The sequence below is a fragment of the Pinus tabuliformis genome, chromosome 3_1 (assembly GCF_031772625.1).
Source record: "Pinus tabuliformis cultivar Carrire ecotype Pingquan chromosome 3_1, CPIR1, whole genome shotgun sequence".
NCBI lineage: Eukaryota > Viridiplantae > Streptophyta > Pinopsida > Pinales > Pinaceae > Pinus > Pinus tabuliformis.
Window position 1 is genome coordinate 519,459,863 of NC_142301.1, and position 16,828 is coordinate 519,476,690.

The 16,828-nt window shown below is 37.0% G+C and overlaps 2 protein-coding genes across 5 annotated transcripts in view; both read left to right on the forward strand.

The window, feature by feature from the left end:
• The first annotated feature begins 9,807 nt into the window (after positions 1-9,807).
• Positions 9,808-16,828, forward strand: part of LOC149188106 (glutathione S-transferase L3-like) — a 30,242-nt gene continuing 23,221 nt past the window's right edge. Inside the window, exon 1 of the mRNA XM_089411589.1 lies at positions 9,808-9,886. The gene's annotated coding sequence lies outside the window, so the exon portion shown is untranslated. The remainder of the gene's footprint in view (positions 9,887-16,828) is intronic.
• On the forward strand, positions 9,814-13,366 carry LOC149188107 (glutathione S-transferase L3-like). Of its 4 annotated transcripts, none has more exons than XM_089411586.1 (11): positions 9,814-9,886; positions 10,101-10,145; positions 10,228-10,293; positions 10,427-10,487; positions 10,586-10,669; positions 11,948-12,046; positions 12,278-12,389; positions 12,497-12,573; positions 12,695-12,802; positions 12,936-13,013; positions 13,121-13,366. In XM_089411586.1, exons 2-11 carry the CDS (start codon positions 10,135-10,137, stop codon positions 13,136-13,138), a joined length of 714 nt encoding a protein of 237 aa, XP_089267712.1. In that variant the 5' UTR covers positions 9,814-9,886; positions 10,101-10,134; the 3' UTR covers positions 13,139-13,366. The 4 variants fall into 4 exon arrangements, with proteins under 4 accessions (XP_089267712.1, XP_089267710.1, XP_089267709.1 ...); XM_089411584.1 differs by lacking the exon at positions 9,814-9,886 and adding an exon at positions 9,893-9,994; XM_089411583.1 differs by lacking the exon at positions 9,814-9,886 and adding an exon at positions 9,959-10,033 and having other exon boundaries at positions 10,072-10,145.

Below are 16,828 nucleotides of genomic sequence, written 5' to 3' on the forward strand. Positions count from 1 at the left end.
GTAGAATCAGCTCCTTGATTCAGTTCACCAGCTCTGATACCACCTGTCACGCCCCCAATTCTTTTTTTGTTAAATTAGCCGGATGCGGCACCGCCTAAGTAACCAACATCTTTCATTGTTAGCTTACTTTACGAACTACGCCTTAACATTCATTATAAAACATGAATAACATATTAATGTGCGGAAACCATTAATATTAAAACATCAGCAATGTAGAACAGCAAGAGAACGACAACACATGTAAAAGCAATCTTTTCTTATATATGAAGAGTTTTTGTACAATGACTGGGGGCTTGGCTCCACCGGCGTTTCACCCGAGTTGGGCGCCCACCCATGCAAGAACGCACGGTGGTCTTGCCTCAACTCCAACCAAAATACAACACACAACCGAACACAAGTTTTCCTTTGCCCAAATGGGCGGGCGCATCTGTGCACAACCCACACCAACCGCAATCCAAAACCTGTTCCACGTTCCAGCGGGTGGGCGCCTTAGAATGCCCTCCACCCACACCTTCAACCGCCCTTACAACTCTTGTGTAGCCCGTGTACACCGCCCGGCAAGCGGGTGCATGTCTTGCGCCTTTGCTGTGGCCCTTCACTTGCTCGCACCTCTTGTTTGAGCGATGGAAGATGATGAGCGATGTTGAAAATGACAAGCCTCACCGCTTGTTTATACACTTCCTCGCGTGGTGGTCATGCCCTCGGCCGACCCTTCCACAAACTCCAACCAACGCGTCCTCAAACACAAGCGATGCTAACATATGGTCGGCTCGCCCTTTGTTTGCTTCGCTCCATGGTCGGCTTGCTCGGCAAGTCCTCCAACTCGCCATATAAGTGACGGAGCACCAACTCGCCCTCATAACATGTTGCGCCCTTGGTTATCTGTCGCACTTCCATGCCTTAGTCGCATCTCGTGGAGGAAGGAGCGCGCGCCTGGTCGCCCACGAACTGCAGGACGTTATAGTACTGGTCCCAAAAGTATGATCATTCGTTAGGAAATGTTTCTTACGAACTCCTCCAACGCCCAAAATTCTATGGCTGAGCCATTTTTTAATTTTCAAAAGAGCGCCATCCAACATGGTAAATAATGAAAACAATGACCATTCACCAATCGACCATGTTCAAAATGAAATGATCTCTAGAGTACAGATGTACATCATCATCAATAGCCGAGGACATCCAAAATTTTGACTGGCACATTCAACTTTATCATCAGTGAATCAACATGTCTGTCTATCAATTGGAGAGTTTCTCATATCATACCACGAGCATTTTCTTAAAAAAATTTGAAGATTTTATTTATCTTCCATGAAGCTTACCATTCAAGAGCAATTTCCAACAACTTGTTAAACATATCTTTTTTTGCATTCTAGTCCTTTCATTTTCCTCCTCCAGGTTCATTCCACTCCATTTGCTGCTACTATCACCCAAACAAATGAAGGGGGAAACAATGCCACATGTTGTATATCTACAATATTCAAGAACATGCTACATCTTGGGAACAAAAATAACACACAAATATACGCAAAGAACACCTTCTCATTGGTTGGATCAATTGATGATGTTATGTGTACTATGTAAATTATGAAAGACCAGGCTCAAAATCCCCTTAAAAATGAATTATCCCTTCCTATTAACTGGAATTGTATTTCTTACAACATTCTCTCAATGTTATCTATTTTTTTAATATCGCTTGTAATCCCTCTTGAGTAACAATTATCCTATTTTGACCGTCTCCTAACTCTGCGTGCTTCTTTTCAATAGTGTCGAGGTAATGTCGTACTTTATCAAGCTCTTCTTAATATTTTTTGGTGTCATCATTATTATTCCCCATTTCCAATTTGTTTTTCTTCTTACCGGAACCATTTTTTTTAGTAATATAATAATTAAAAAAAATTAACTATAACTTTATAATATGATTATATAATTATTAATTATATGTTAATTATAATTATTATATAATTAAATTATATAACTATTATAATGAATTATAGTTTTATAATTATATCAATTAATAAAGGGATGTGACCCGAAATAAAAATGTGATGTTGACTCCACGAAATAGTGAATGGTTGGCGTGGATTGGTCAGAGAATGTCGAAAATGGTCGGAAGAATTGCTCTGATTGGGACAAAAAGGCAGAATGGTGGTCACGATAGTCACTGGGGCTTGTAGCAGTGAAATAGGAACAGTTGTGTGCAGATAGGTGTAGGAATTTATAGGGTAAGTTCCTCAGATAGAACACCAAAGGACACTGCTCACAAACAGATCACAGATCAGTACACCAGTATTGTTGACGTGGTTAAAAAACTCAAAGAGGAAAACAGTCCACGGCCTGAGCCAATGCAGCCACTTCAGGCAATTTATTAATAAAAGAATGAAAATTTACATAAGCTTCTCTCATGAACGGTTACCCTACAAATGACCATCCATACTCTTTAAATAGAGATCATGGACCAATCAGGTGTTAAGCCACAGATTAAGTGTCGGTAATACTGAGAAGAGAATGAACCGTCGGATCACTACATATCGTGACCGTCAGATTGTAAGTTACAAAAGTACATAGTAAAGAAACACACTTTACCTAACTCTACACTATACCAAGTTATACTTAGCTATTTCCTATGTGTCGGAATATCCTAACATCCGCCCCTTAAGAACAACTTGGGATAAGATTGAAGGATGTACAAATATGACACAATAGGAGAAGGAAGGAGGCATTAGAGCCTACCCCCCCTAGTGACAACTTCCTGAACTCCAACCATAAATCGAAGTTTAGTAAACTTCACCTCTGCGAGAGCCTTTGTAAAGATGTCTGCAACTTGATCATCTGTTGAACAATATTGCACTTCAAGAACATGGTCGTGAATGAGCTTTCTAATGAAGTGCATGTGCAATTCAATGTGTTTGATGCGTTGATGTTGCACTAGATCTTTGCATAGTTGAATGGCACTTTGATTATCACACCAAAGTGTAGTTGGATGCTGCTGCTGAAAGCCAAACTTTGTCAAGATCTAACGAAGCCAAAGGGCTTCCTTACTAGCTTCTACGGCACCACGATACTCAGCTTCTGCTGAAGAAAGAGAAATGGCACTTTGTTTCTTGCAAACCCATGTAATAGGTCCTGAATCTAGAGTGAACACATAACCTGCAGTAGACTTCCGATCATTCGGGTCACCAACCCAATCAGAATCAGTGAAACCAACCAATAGAGGAGATGCTTCTACACTGTAATGAATCCCGAACCGAACTGTACCTCAAACATAACGAAGTATTCTTTTATCTGCTTTCCAATGACTTTCATGTGGATTTTGCATAAACCGTGAAATAAGGCCAACAACAAAGGAAAGTTCAAGACGAGTATGGGTCAGATACAAAAGTATTCCTACAAGTTGATGGTATAAGGTAGCATCAACTTCAAGGGATGTACAAGTGACTGAAAGTTTGGCTGCAGACTGAAAGGGAGAAGGGGCTAGCTTACAGTCTTCCATGTGAAAATGGCGTAGAAGATCACATGCATACTTGGACTGGGAAAGGGAAATACCTTCCTTGGATTGCAAGACTTGAAGACCAAGAAAATAATGCAAGTGTCCTAAGTCTGTCATTTCAAACTTCTTTTTAAGGTTGGACTTCACATGGTTTATAAGGTTGGAATCACTACCAGTAAGGATAATATCATCATCATAAAGAACAATAATGATAAGAGACTTGCCCACTTTCTTGGTGTAGACAGTATTGTTAGAATGACACCTAGAAAAGCCAGTTTCTAAAAGAAAGTTATCCATTTTGGCATACCAAGCTCGAGGGGCTTGCTTGAGACCATAAAGGGATTTCTTAAGCTGACATATAAGGCTAGAGTCTGTTTGTATAAAGCCAGTAAGTTGTTCCATATAGATTTCTTCATGCAAGTCCCCATGCAAGAAGGAAGATTTCTCTATGTAATATCATATATAAAATTATCTCCACCATTATGGTCAATCGTCTTAAACCCTTTCTTCCTGCCCTTATTTCTCCTGAGTAAACCGGTTTTGTCCAAGGCCGCCAAATTATGGATGGCATTGTCACTACCCAAGAGGCAATTCACTCTCTCAAGAGCCTTAAATCAAAGGGTATGATGATAAAATTGGACTTATCCAAAGCCTATGATCGCCTGAGTTGGTCCTTTTTTATGAACATAGTGAAAGCCTTTAGATTTGACCAGCAATGGATCCAATGGATTTCTTCTCTCATTTCCTCCCCAGTATTATCGATCCTCATTAATGGCTCTCCCTCCCACACCTTCAATGCATCTAGAGGCCTCCGTTAAGGTGACCCTATTTCACCCTTCCTCTTCATTCTGGCTGCGGAAGGGCTGGGAAGATATATAAAATCAGTTATTCAAGTTGGCCATTTAAAAGGAATTCATCTATGGGGCAATGATCTTCCCTTATCCCACCAACAATTTGTGGATGATATAATGTTATTATGTCAAGTCTCCCTTCAGGAATCCAGGGCTCTAAAAGCCATATTGCAAGACTTTATGCAAGATTCTGGTACTCGGATCAGTAATGAGAAATCCAATATCTTTTTCTTCAACACCCTGATTCCTTCCCAATCTTTCATGGCCAGGATTCTGGGATTTCGCATTGGCTCCCTTCTGTCCAAATACCTGGGAATTCCCCTAGTGACTAACTTTCTTAGGACTTCCTGTTGGAAAACCATCCTTGAGCGAATCCAATCTCAACTTCAAAACTGGTCTTTTTGATCCCTAAACATTGTTGGGAGGGTGGTTTTACTGAAGGTTGTGCTACAATCGATCCCAATATATCAACTCTCGGGTCTAGCTACTCCTAAAACTACTTGCTCTGATATGACAACTATCTTCAAAAAATTCCTATGGCAGGGGACTCAGGAAGCTAAAAAATGGGCACTCCTTTCATGCAATCAGTTGACTAAACCTAAAATGGCAAGGGGGTTAGGTCTTCAGGATCCCTTTCTACTAAACCAAGTGATTGGGGGGGGGGGAACTTTGGTGGCGATGGATTCAAGGTGTAACTGATCTCTGGAAGGTCATTTGGGGCCAGAAATATAACATGCCTTCAACTACAGAGGAAAGACTGAGAATGCAAGGAACTCCAAGAGGATCATCAATTTGGAACTTAGCTTCTGATAATAAAGAGTTAATTTGCAACCATACATTCTGGGAAATCAGAGATGGGAGGAGTGCTCTATTCTGGCCAGATTCATGGCAACAATGGGAAAAATTATTGAGTCGCCAAGATTTTGCGAAGATCTTCCTTTTCACTAATAAACCCCACAACTTGATGGTTAATCAGTTTTGGGACCCGACCCCCAGGAATCAATGGAGACAGTGGAAAACGAAACAAGACTGGAACAACCCTCCTAACTCAAATCAATGGGATGTGTTTGATTCTGAGTTTCACACTAGAAGAATTGCATCGTTAGAAGGACAGGAAATTCTTAGGTGGGGCTATAAAACTAAAGGTATGTTCACCATAAAAGAAGCTTACCAACTGGTATCAGAGGAGCATCCGGATCAGTATAATCCGCTCTGGAGGAAAATATGGATGGGACAATTTTGGCCAAAAGTAATGTATTTCCTGTGGCTAGTGTGCAGTGGCAAGATTCTCACCTGGGATGAATTATAGAAGAGAGAAATCCATGGGCCCTCTTTTTGCAATATGTGTGCCTCTTAGACTGAAACCATAGAGCATCTCCTGAATATATGCCCCTTTGTAGCCTGACTCTGGTAGAATATAAATACTCTTTTTGGTCATCTAGACTGGGATAATACCAGTATCCAATCCACCATTGGGAGTTGGAGGAAAAAAATCTCTTCCAATCTGATGGTAAATCGAGCATGGTGTCTATCTCTCGACTTTCTTTTATGGGCAGTACGGAAGGAAAGGAACATAAGGATTTTCAAGGACCAGAAACTGTTACACTTGGAAATCTAGAAGGGAATACTCCAAAATGTAAGAGAATCTATACTAACAGAGAAATGGCATTTTGATGATTAGAAGGTCAACCCCCAAGAAGCACGAATATTGTCTACTCTCAACTTATCCCAGCAAATGCTTGCACCGTCATATTGGAACTTAAATTTTCCTCTCAGCCAATCTCCTTCTCACTTCTCATGACCCCTGAGGGTTTTCTCAAGCTAAACTTCGATGGGGCATCCAAAGGTAACCCTAGGGATGCGGGTTTTGGAGGGGTCATCAGGGATTCGCGGGGCCAAGATGTCCAAATATATGCTTTGGATTGTGGCATGGAAAGTAACAAAGAAGATGAATTCGATGTTGTTAAACATGGTTTGATAATAGCTAAAAGGGAAGGGTTGAGAAAAATGGTGGTGGAAGGCGACTCTTCTCTGGTCATTAATACTATTAAAAATCTTAACCAGGGGTCCTAGTGGGAAAATATTAGTAAAAGTTGGAGGACTGCTCGCTTGATCCAGGATATCAGTGAACTTATTCAATATTTCGAATATATCATCCCCTCGCATGTCTCTCGCAATGGCAACAAAGCTACATATTTCTTAGCAAACTAGGGCTATCTTCAGCCGAGAGTGAATATAGATAAGCCTTGGATAAGGGAGATTGGGGAAGAAGGAATGGAACAATTGACTCTGATTTTGAACCAGGACCTGGCTCTTAATCAGAACCCCTGATCGGGGTGTGAGACAGCTGAAGGCCCGCTTGGGCTTGATTGGTATGACAGAGCTTTTATTGTTTTGGGATGGTGGGTAGTATCCCTCACGCCCTCACACGCGTATTCACTGTGATAATATGAAGCGTTGCAGATCTTGGCAGATCCATGACATGAAGGTTGGTAATCCTTGGCACCTATAGGTAGTGGGAGAAAAGGTGACGTTAAGACCATATATCCTGCGTATAAACCTAGGTCCTCAGTTTCTTAAGGAGCCTAAGTTTGTTGGTTACAGGTTCGCGACAACGGGAACACGAGAGGAGTACCCAGCTGCTACATGTCTCTGCTCGAGGTTGGCGTATAAAGTTTGGTTTGCCTATGTTGTCTTTACTCTTGGCCTCTGTACAGTGGCTTGGGTCACGAGCGCGGGAAAGTGGGAGAAGGGTGAAGAAAGGGGGCCCGACCTTGGTAGATATGGTGAAGTCTCAACCTCGCAGTGGAGCCTCGGGTCAAGGTGGAAGAGGTAGAAGACACTAGGAAGATAAAGGAAAAGATGTAGATCCATCTTCCGATTGGACTGAGCGGTAGAGGACTGCGCGACAAAGAACTGAACGACAGGAGACTGCGCGACAGGTGACTGCGGGGCAGGTGACTGCGTGGTAGATGACTGCATGGTAGGGGACTGCATGACAGGGGACTGCGCGACGGGGGATAGCGTGGCATGGGACTGCGTGGAAGATGGGTCGAAAAAAATTTATGAGAATCTTCAGGCCACGGTCAAGGCTTACTGCAAAAGGACCCCGACACAGGTGAAACAATTGATTGCGAACTGGGAGGCAGAGTTGAATTCGCAAGCTAAGCTGGAACTTCCAGTCGAAGACTGGGGGGAACTAATCACGGACCCTAGGTACACAAGCGACCATCTCACCTTGTTCATACAGTCCATTCATCTTTACTAGTTAATGAAGTGCATAGTGGCCAAAGCAATGGCTGTGACCACCAACGGAGTGGTGCACAATGACGTCGAGTCGGGTCTACAAGACATTCAAAATGAGCTCCAGCTTATCCAACGTCAGTTGCAGAACCAGAACGACGCTCTGGGCCGCATCAAGCGACATATCCCATGTCTGCCACAAACTGAATTACCAGGATCAAGTGCTAAAGATCCTGGTCAGGTGGAATAGTTGGATGATTAGTGGATCGAAGTTATGACTGTTAATTTTAGATTTTTTTGGATGTTTATGTCGGGTAACATTTATGTTTTCAGTCTCATGTTTATTAGTTGGTTTCTAGACTATCGACCTTATAAGGCTTGGCTAAAAAGGCTCAAACTATTTATGTTTTGGATGGCTTATAATGCAATTTGGTGGCCAACAAATCTGGTTTCCCATTGGGTAGGTTGAGGCCACCGAACGACTCATATATTTGTAACCTACCTATTTATAGATGAATGAATGAAAGGTACTGCTAAGCTTACAAAAAAAATACTAAAATATAATATTAATTAATTTATATCAATATAAAAATATATTATATAATAACAATTTATTGTTTAATTTTTTTTTAAATAATAATATTAATGTTAAGAAAATGTATATAGCAATTATTTAGTTTAGTTCATTCAATTTTTTTTTTTTAATGCTATAAATTATTTTTTATATAAGAGGCATGTACTAAACAACAATGTTGCATATTATACTTGTTTATATTTTTATTGATAAAATTTACCAAATATTGCAACATTTTTTGTCCAATCATCCTATTGTAAATGGATGCCCATACTATTGTAAATGGATGCCCATACAGTAGAAGATAATTCATAATTTTGAAAACTTATATTCATGTGACAAGATTGTACATATTTTTTGATAACTTCTTTTACTTATTAGGTATAAATTAATTTTTTACTTTTATTTATTATTATATAAATATAAATTTATTATTTACCTCATATATAAATATTATACTATTTCATATAAATTATGAAAAACTTAAAATATTTATTTCAAATTTTTAAAATATTATCTAAATATACATATTTCTTATTACACAATTTTTAAAATTTTATTATCAGAAGATAATTCATAATTTTGGAAGTTTAAATTCTGAAAAAAAATAGAGATTTTTTTTTTACTTATTACTAATTAATCATATAAATTAAATAATTGGTAAATATCCATAAATATTAAAACACTTATATTATAAACATCTTATATTACTAAAATTTAAAAATAAAATAAAAACTAAGTAAATTATAACTTTATTTTAAAAATAAAAAATAACTCTATATAACACTGGTTCATATAACATTTTTTTAATTAACCAATTTAATTAAAATAACAAAAAAGACATAACTACTTTGAAATAAATCTTAATCTTTGATTTGTGTATACATCTAAGAATATTTTAAAATATTCACGGAAGGTAAATTTCTACCATCCACATTATTAATAATTAAATTAAAATTATAAAAACGAATAAACATATTTATTAACATAATTATTATATAAATTTATAAATTAATTTTCAATTATTATTATATAAATTTCAATGTAAAAATAAAACATAAAATTTCTTAATCAAAATTACTAATGCAAATTAAATAAAAATACACTTGGATAAACATTAAAATAATATTTAATGTTTACATAATTAGTAATTTAATTTGTATTTATCTTTCCGCTCCTTAAACGAAATAAATTAAATACAATCCACATATATGATGATACAAACAATGACTGAATTTCTAGATAACAAAGACGTTTCCTATTGCACTTCTATAGCATTATAAATGCTATCTGACATGCTACTTCTATAGCATTATAAATGCTATCTGACATGCTAGAGGAATAGCCATCCCCATCTGAGTGACAGCACGTGCAAAAACATTAAGATTGAGCTTTTTCTTGGAGATCAAATTAATGAGATACGCTGATTTTGACGATTTGCCTGCAAACAATCAAAACAACATTGTATGCTCCATTCCACAAGTTGGACCCGCAATTCAAACCACAGTGTTGCAAGTGGACAGGAATTTTAGAAAGCGTGCTGCAAACGTTATCTGTTCGGATTAAGACGTTTCACTGGTTTACCCACTACCTAAACTTAAATCGTCCTTACCTTAAAATAATGCGTCGTTTAAATCGTCCTATCGCGGTCCTTCTTCTGTAGTACATGGCGGCGGGATGGATGACCCTTCCTGATGCACATGGCGCGGGATGGACGACCTTTCCTTTATGGTAAGCCATGCCATGCTCATGTATTTACATTCTTGAATCCTCCACTGTATTGTCTTATGGTTCCTATAAATTAATTGACCATTTGTAAGAACCGCATAGCAGTTGCAGGTAGAACTTTATAAATCCATCCATTTCATTTAGATATTTACAGTATGTATGGTTCATATTCTTCCGCAATTAAGGGGACACTAAGCTTTTGAGATTTGTCTTGCAGACATATTTATATAAGAGTGATTCTCCAGGTTAAGATGGCAGCACTGTAAGTATAAGTCACTGCATTGTTTGATGATATATTTAATTTATTATATCCAAACTCAAGGCACGGCGTTGCTCGATTGCAGCTATGCAGTTCCACCCCCTCTCACCTCCAAATCAGAACCGCCTCCATTGTTTGATGGAACGATCAGGTGAGTATCTAAATTTTTACTGTTACTGCATTTTGTTATTGATCATTTATTTTCATTATCACTTTTTATTGGAATGTGTACGGTATCGTATTTATTTAGCGATTAAATACTGAATTTGATCTGTGGTTTGCAGATTGTATATTAACGTGCTGTGCCCATATGCCCAGCGAGCTTGGAGTGCCAGGAACATCAAGGTTTTTATCTTGCTGATCCCCTGTTTTGTGTTGGTAGGTCTTCTATTGATATCAGATATCATTATCCATTGGTTGAAACGGTTGAAAATAAATTGCAGGGTCTTAGTGAGATTCAGATAGTTTCGATTGACTTGCAAGACAGACCAGCATGGTACAAGGAGAAAGTTTATCCTCCCAATAAGGTAGTCTGGTGTTTCTATATTTGTTTAATTCTATTTTCTTTTAGTTCCTCACTCAAGGGCAATTCGATTTACTTTATGGTTTAATTGCTGTGTAACTAGGGCCTGTAGTGTAAAAGCTCTGTTATTAGTTTCTTATGTTGATCCGAGCAGATGCAAAAGAGAAAATAGATGGGTTGGCCCTGGTTTTGACTTAGCCCAGGTAACAGGGAACAGGCTTGCACATGAACAAGCCGTCTAGCAATATTTGGGGGTTTTGTTTACAGAGGCGACAATTTTTTTTGAATATATTTTTTGTGGGGCCAGAATTGGTAATTTTTAGATTGCAAAATTTTAAGTTTTTAGTATTTCAATCACCATTTTATCACTAGAAATGGATTGAGCATTATCAAAAACCTCTGGAGCACTCTAAATTCCACAACTGTAACCTGGTTTTTAAAAATTCTGACCAAATTTATATAAAAATCTGCCAGAAAACTAAACATTTTCTGGGTGAAAATGAGGCCTGTTTAGACTACGCGACATTTAGTTTGGTCCAATATATTTGATATGTGACCAAGTAAATTGAGGTGGGGATCATAGGGTTATTGCCTGAGGATAAGGTTATACCTTGCCAAATTTGCAGTCTATCTTGCCACAGGCCCAAAATTCAGAATTACATGTGCTTGTGCTGGCTACAAATTGGAAAGTCCATCCTTTTATAATTATTAATTTTTATTTTAGTAAAACACATGACGAGGGTGGAATTTTTTGGATTTCAGCTGCATCTCGGATCTAATAAGTGATATATGAGATAACGTACTGCTGCTTCGGGTTCAGTTGCAACTCCAAGCTTAAGATGCACACGTTTCTTACTGTGGCTTGACAGGTTTGAAGCTGAGGGTTCAAATGCTACTCCCAAGTTTATGAGGCACCCTCTCACTGTGCCTCGAGAGGCTGCAATGAGTGTTTGATCATCGCTGTTTTAGCCTTTTACTATTTGGGCATGGACTAAGAAAAACCAACACAGATTGGATATTGATTTTAGCACTCTTAACCAAGTAGGGTGACCTTGTTCTTGTGTGCGTTAAGGTGTGATCATGTTTAGAGTGTTGTTAAACTTTCAAGCAAGGAATGTGCAGAAATAGAAGTGGCAACTGTGAAATGTTACAAAAGGGTCAGATGTCTGGATTTACTCGAGTATCTCGAGAACAATTTTGAAGGACCTAAACTTTTTCCCACGGTATGTGCTAGCCTACAACTGATGGAACTCGCAACAACTGATTATTTTCATTTTTTCAGGTTCCTGCCATTGAGCACAATGGCAAGGTCACAGGAGAGAGTCTGGATTTACTCGAGTATCTCGAGAACAATTTTGAAGGACCTAAACTTTTTCCCACGGTATGTGCTAGCCTACCTGAATATTGTTAATTTAGGTCATTAACTAAATGAAAGTAGTCTCAATGGTCAGGGTCTTGGTATTTATCAATTTTAGTTTATAACGTTGAATCCGTTAGAGACTTTTTCAGGGTAGCAGGGTGGGGTTGGAACCATAGCCATAATACCCTGAGGAATGCTTGTCCAGTTTTACCCCCAGAGTCTATGCTCTAAAATTTGTTTGCCATTAAACAGGATCCTGCGAAAAAAGAGGCTGCAACTGAGTTACTGAAGTATACGGATACTTTTACACAAAATCTATCCGTTGCCTTGACCAAGCCAGAGCCTGAGGCTGCACAAGAAGCTGGTAAGAACAAATTCTCCAGCAGCCATCGCTTACGTTTTAATAAGATTTCTTATCTTCAACCGATTATGAAGTGTGGGTATTTATAAATGCACTTCCCGTCACTGCAGGGCCTGCTCTTGATTATTTGGAAAATGCTCTTGGAAAGTTTGCTGATGGGCCTTTCCTTTTGGGTCAATTCAGTGCGGTAAGCCATTTTAATAACTTGTTTGATATTTGACATCATATTATATTATATTATGATTCCAATTGACAATTGAGACATTTTGACGTTACATTATATTATATTTTGTTTACCATTACTGCAGGTTGATATTGCATATGGTCCTTTCTTTGAAAGATTTCAAGTTGTGTTTCCTGCACTAAAGAATTATGATATCACGGCTGGAAGGCCGAAACTATTGAAATGGATTCAGGCAAGTCAAACTTCTCTTTTATTTGCATTACTTCCTACTTTCAACGGTGCAAAAATAAATGGTTTTGGAATTTTATAATAGATTTGGTGCTTACGTTATAAAAATGCTTAACCACATTCTGCCTGGAATACAGGAATTGCACAAGATTGAAGGATATGCGAAAACAGTAGCTGATCCCAAGATAATAGTTGAAATTTACAAAACAAGACTGGTAGCTCGACTCTAATAATACATACTTGTGAATAAAGTCAATTCACAATGATACATCTTTTCTTATGTAGAAAGGATTTTAAACTCTCTTTCTTTATTGTTATGCAGGCTAATTCTGCAAAATGACGGTGATGCAGAAATGACCGAATGCATAGATATAGCACAATAAATAAAAAATTCTCTCTGATGGGAGATCTTGTTATAATTTTTATGGTTGCAAGGGACAGATTTTTATAATTTTTATGCTTGTAAAGGTACATATTTTTATAATTTTTATGATTGTAAAAGTTTTTTATAATTTTAATAGTTAAATAAAAAAAATTCTCTGATGGGAGAGCTTGTTATTATTTTTAAGGTGGCAAGGCACATATTTTTATAATTTTTATGATGGTAAAGGTTTTTTATAAGTTAAACTTTATAAAAAATTTAATGATACTTTGTGAGTTTATGGTCTATAAGAAACTAGTTAGGTATGAAGTTATAATAAGGGATATTGATTTTAACTTTGGATCTATTAAGTTTTGACAAAAATGAAGTCTTTAAAGGTGTAAATCTTAAATTTTTCTAGAATGCAAAATTTGGAAAAAATTTAAATTTCAAGAAATTTGATCTCTCCTTAATAAATCAGAGCTTAAGATGGATTAATGTTTTCTCTCTATATATATAATGTATCAATATTATCTTGATTATTAAAGCAATTGCACATCTTCTTCATTTTGAACATCAAATGTTTTAATCATTAACTTACATCCCTCCTAATCTAGATTTATCAAGTGTCGAAAGGATTTGATCATATATATATATATATATATATATATATATATATATATATATATATATCCATTCATCCCATTTATATACAAGTGTCTAGTGAATATGAAAGAAATTACATATCGCCTTCATTTTGAACAACAAACCAATAAAATGGTTTAAGCTATTGGGAAATCCAAGAGAAGGGGAGCTTGACCCCAAGGTTGTAAGAATTGAACCTATGGTTTGTCAATAGCAAAGATGCTTTAACAACAGAGGCTTGACGAATTGAGCTAACCCTGGGCTCAATGGTTTGGCTATATATATATATATATACACGACACATTTTACATGCAAAATGAGAGAGTTTTGTACTCAAATTCGATTTGACTTGTGTCTTTTTTAAAATAAAAATAAAATATTCTCTAAATAAAAAACAATGTGGGCTATGATTATAAACGAAAATAGCTCCAAGGGTTAGCTCAATCGGTCAAGTTGGGCCTCGCCAGATGGGAGGTCACAGGGTCAATTCTCGAAAGCTCTTGGGGTTAGGTCAGTAAATAGGCTGAGGGTTGTGATCCTCGATCCACCCAGTTCTTACCGTGGACGTAGCCGCTACCCAGTGACCAAGGGTATTCGTGAACCACACAGAAAAAATAAATAAATAAATAAAAATGATTATAAACGGAAAATAAAAATAAAAATGATACACTAGCTGGAACGATGGGTAACTGGGCACTCGCGACCTCACTGAACAAGGAGCACGGTTAGGGTTTCTCTGTCTGCACCTGGGCCCCTGATCACCTGTTGAACCTTTGTTGTTGTTCTCACCGTTACGGTTTTTTCTTACCGGTTTCGTTGTCACCTGCTGCAATACGTTGTCGCTCGATTCGCTACAGGATGTTGGACATGGAGCTCGAGGAGGTGGACTACTCTGCCGACCTTGACCCCCATGTTACCATATGGTCGAACCCTAAACCTACGTCGGAATATACACCTGTTGGGTCACAAGGTCCGTCTTGTTTGCGCATTCCCATTGATCCACCCTTCGTTTCTTTACCCAGTCCATCTACATTCGGCTTCCAGTTGTCCTTTGAGATAACTTAAGGTTAACTAGTCATGCCAAAGCATCTATAATGTTTTGTTGTTTTAAATGATTGGATGACCAATGAACAATTTTATAAACATGTGCTTTAAACTTAGATAGATTCTTAAGTAAAACAAAAAGTTGTTCTTTAACTACACATGGTTAATTTGATTTTTATGGGATGGAGAAGTAGAGTATGAGAGGTATAATTGATTTGATATTCAAATTGAATATTTAACCATTTATAAGAAGAAATTAAGAAAACAATGCTTTCTTAATCAACGAAATATAATCAAACTGTTACAAAAATTTGGTGTAATTTATATTTAAAGAGGAACTTACAATAACAAATAGTTATGTAAATTATTCTCTTATTTAAAATAATAACTTCATAGAGCATTCAAAACGAGACTGAAAATTAGCTAAATTTTAAATTAGATAACTGCAAAAGACTTAATTTATATGAAGAAAACATAATGAATAAACAAGATGAAATACAACTTACTAAGAAACAGACCATATGAGGTAAATCCAGAATCTTTTATTATTTCAAAAATGCTCCAGCTTAGTACAAATTTGCTTGATAGTTTGTTCAAGGTTTCAACCCTTAATAATTCAAAGAAGGAGTTATTTATACAAAATTTGCAAAAGATCTACAATTTGTTTGGAATAGAATACCAAAATAGTACAAAATTACAAAAATAGAACAATATAACAGGAATCGAAAAACTACTGAAGAGGTGGCTCTATCCTTTGGGAATTTGTTGATGATCTAGCCTAAAAACACTAGTGAGTTGTCATGCTGTTAGAATGAGCAATTACTCAGTTGTTTCACACAATTTATCCCATCTTTCTTCACTTGGGATTTCCACATTCACCATCTTTCTAAATGTTTCATCCACCTCTGTGTATCTCTCGAAATTAGGCTTGGTGAGAAATAAATGTTTAATTTCATGCAAGATAGTTAAATCAAACTCCAAGGCTTCCAGAAAAGCCCTCCCCGTTATCTGTCCTTTAACTCCTACAAATTTGGTTCTGTCTATTACAATAGAATATAACTCCTTGCAATAATCATATAATCTAATCAATTTATCATTCAAACCTACTAATCCTGAAACCCTTTCTGATTTAAAACATTAAACTTTGAATGAAATCTTTTGACAGAAATATACAGGGTTTGGCATTTAGTTTCTAATTGATTGATCAAATTCCCTTTTGTAATACCTTGTTAATCTCTAAGATGGTAGTTGTTCTATCAGAGATGTTTATCTCCTCTAATTCTTCTCCGCTCTTTGAATTTAAAACCTTGATCATATATGTAGCTTCTGTTGGCTTGGTCTTCAAGGCTGCTTTTTGTTCTTCTATCACTGCTCTGCATCTAGTGATGAGTTCTTGTTGTTCAAAAATAATCTATATGGATGGCCATACCTCTATCATGGATTGGCTGATTTTTGTCCAAATATTTTCCTTGGCATGAGAAAAAGTGTCTTCCATGAGGGACTCACTCTCTAACTTCTTGATTTTAAGTTCCAATTTGTGCGTCTTCTGCATTTCCTGCAGATGCAAAGTGTCATTTTTTACTTTCTGCAACTCTAGATTTTGGAATTTCTAAAGTAATTTCTCGTTTCCCTATTTTTGTATGGACAATTCTTGTGATAATCTAGTTGGATTAGATGTTGTTGATGTAGACTCGATGGTTTTTGATGATGAACTAGGTTTTGTCCCTGCAACTTCTATTGGGAGTATTGTGAGTGGAACCATGGCAAGCTATGCTGCTTCCTTTTCATAACTCTTCGATTTGCTCTTCCATTTTATTCAACTGTATATTCTACTCAATGATAATATTGAGCATATCCTCCTTTTTCTTTTCATTCTCTTCCATATCCTTGGTCAGAGGATCTTCTTTTGAAGGCAACTTTAACTATTTCTTCAATGCAACAATGTCTGCATCTATCTTCTTAAGGAGTAGCTATGCAGCT

What these genes read in the sequence shown, in the direction of transcription:
- LOC149188107 (XM_089411586.1), top strand. An exon ending in GACCTAAACTTTTTCCCACG is followed by an intron (nt 12,047 to 12,277) that starts GTATGTGCTAGC and finishes GCCATTAAACAG; the next exon opens with GATCCTGCGAAAAAAGAGGC. An exon ending in TTTTGGGTCAATTCAGTGCG is followed by an intron (nt 12,574 to 12,694) that starts GTAAGCCATTTT and finishes CCATTACTGCAG; the next exon opens with GTTGATATTGCATATGGTCC.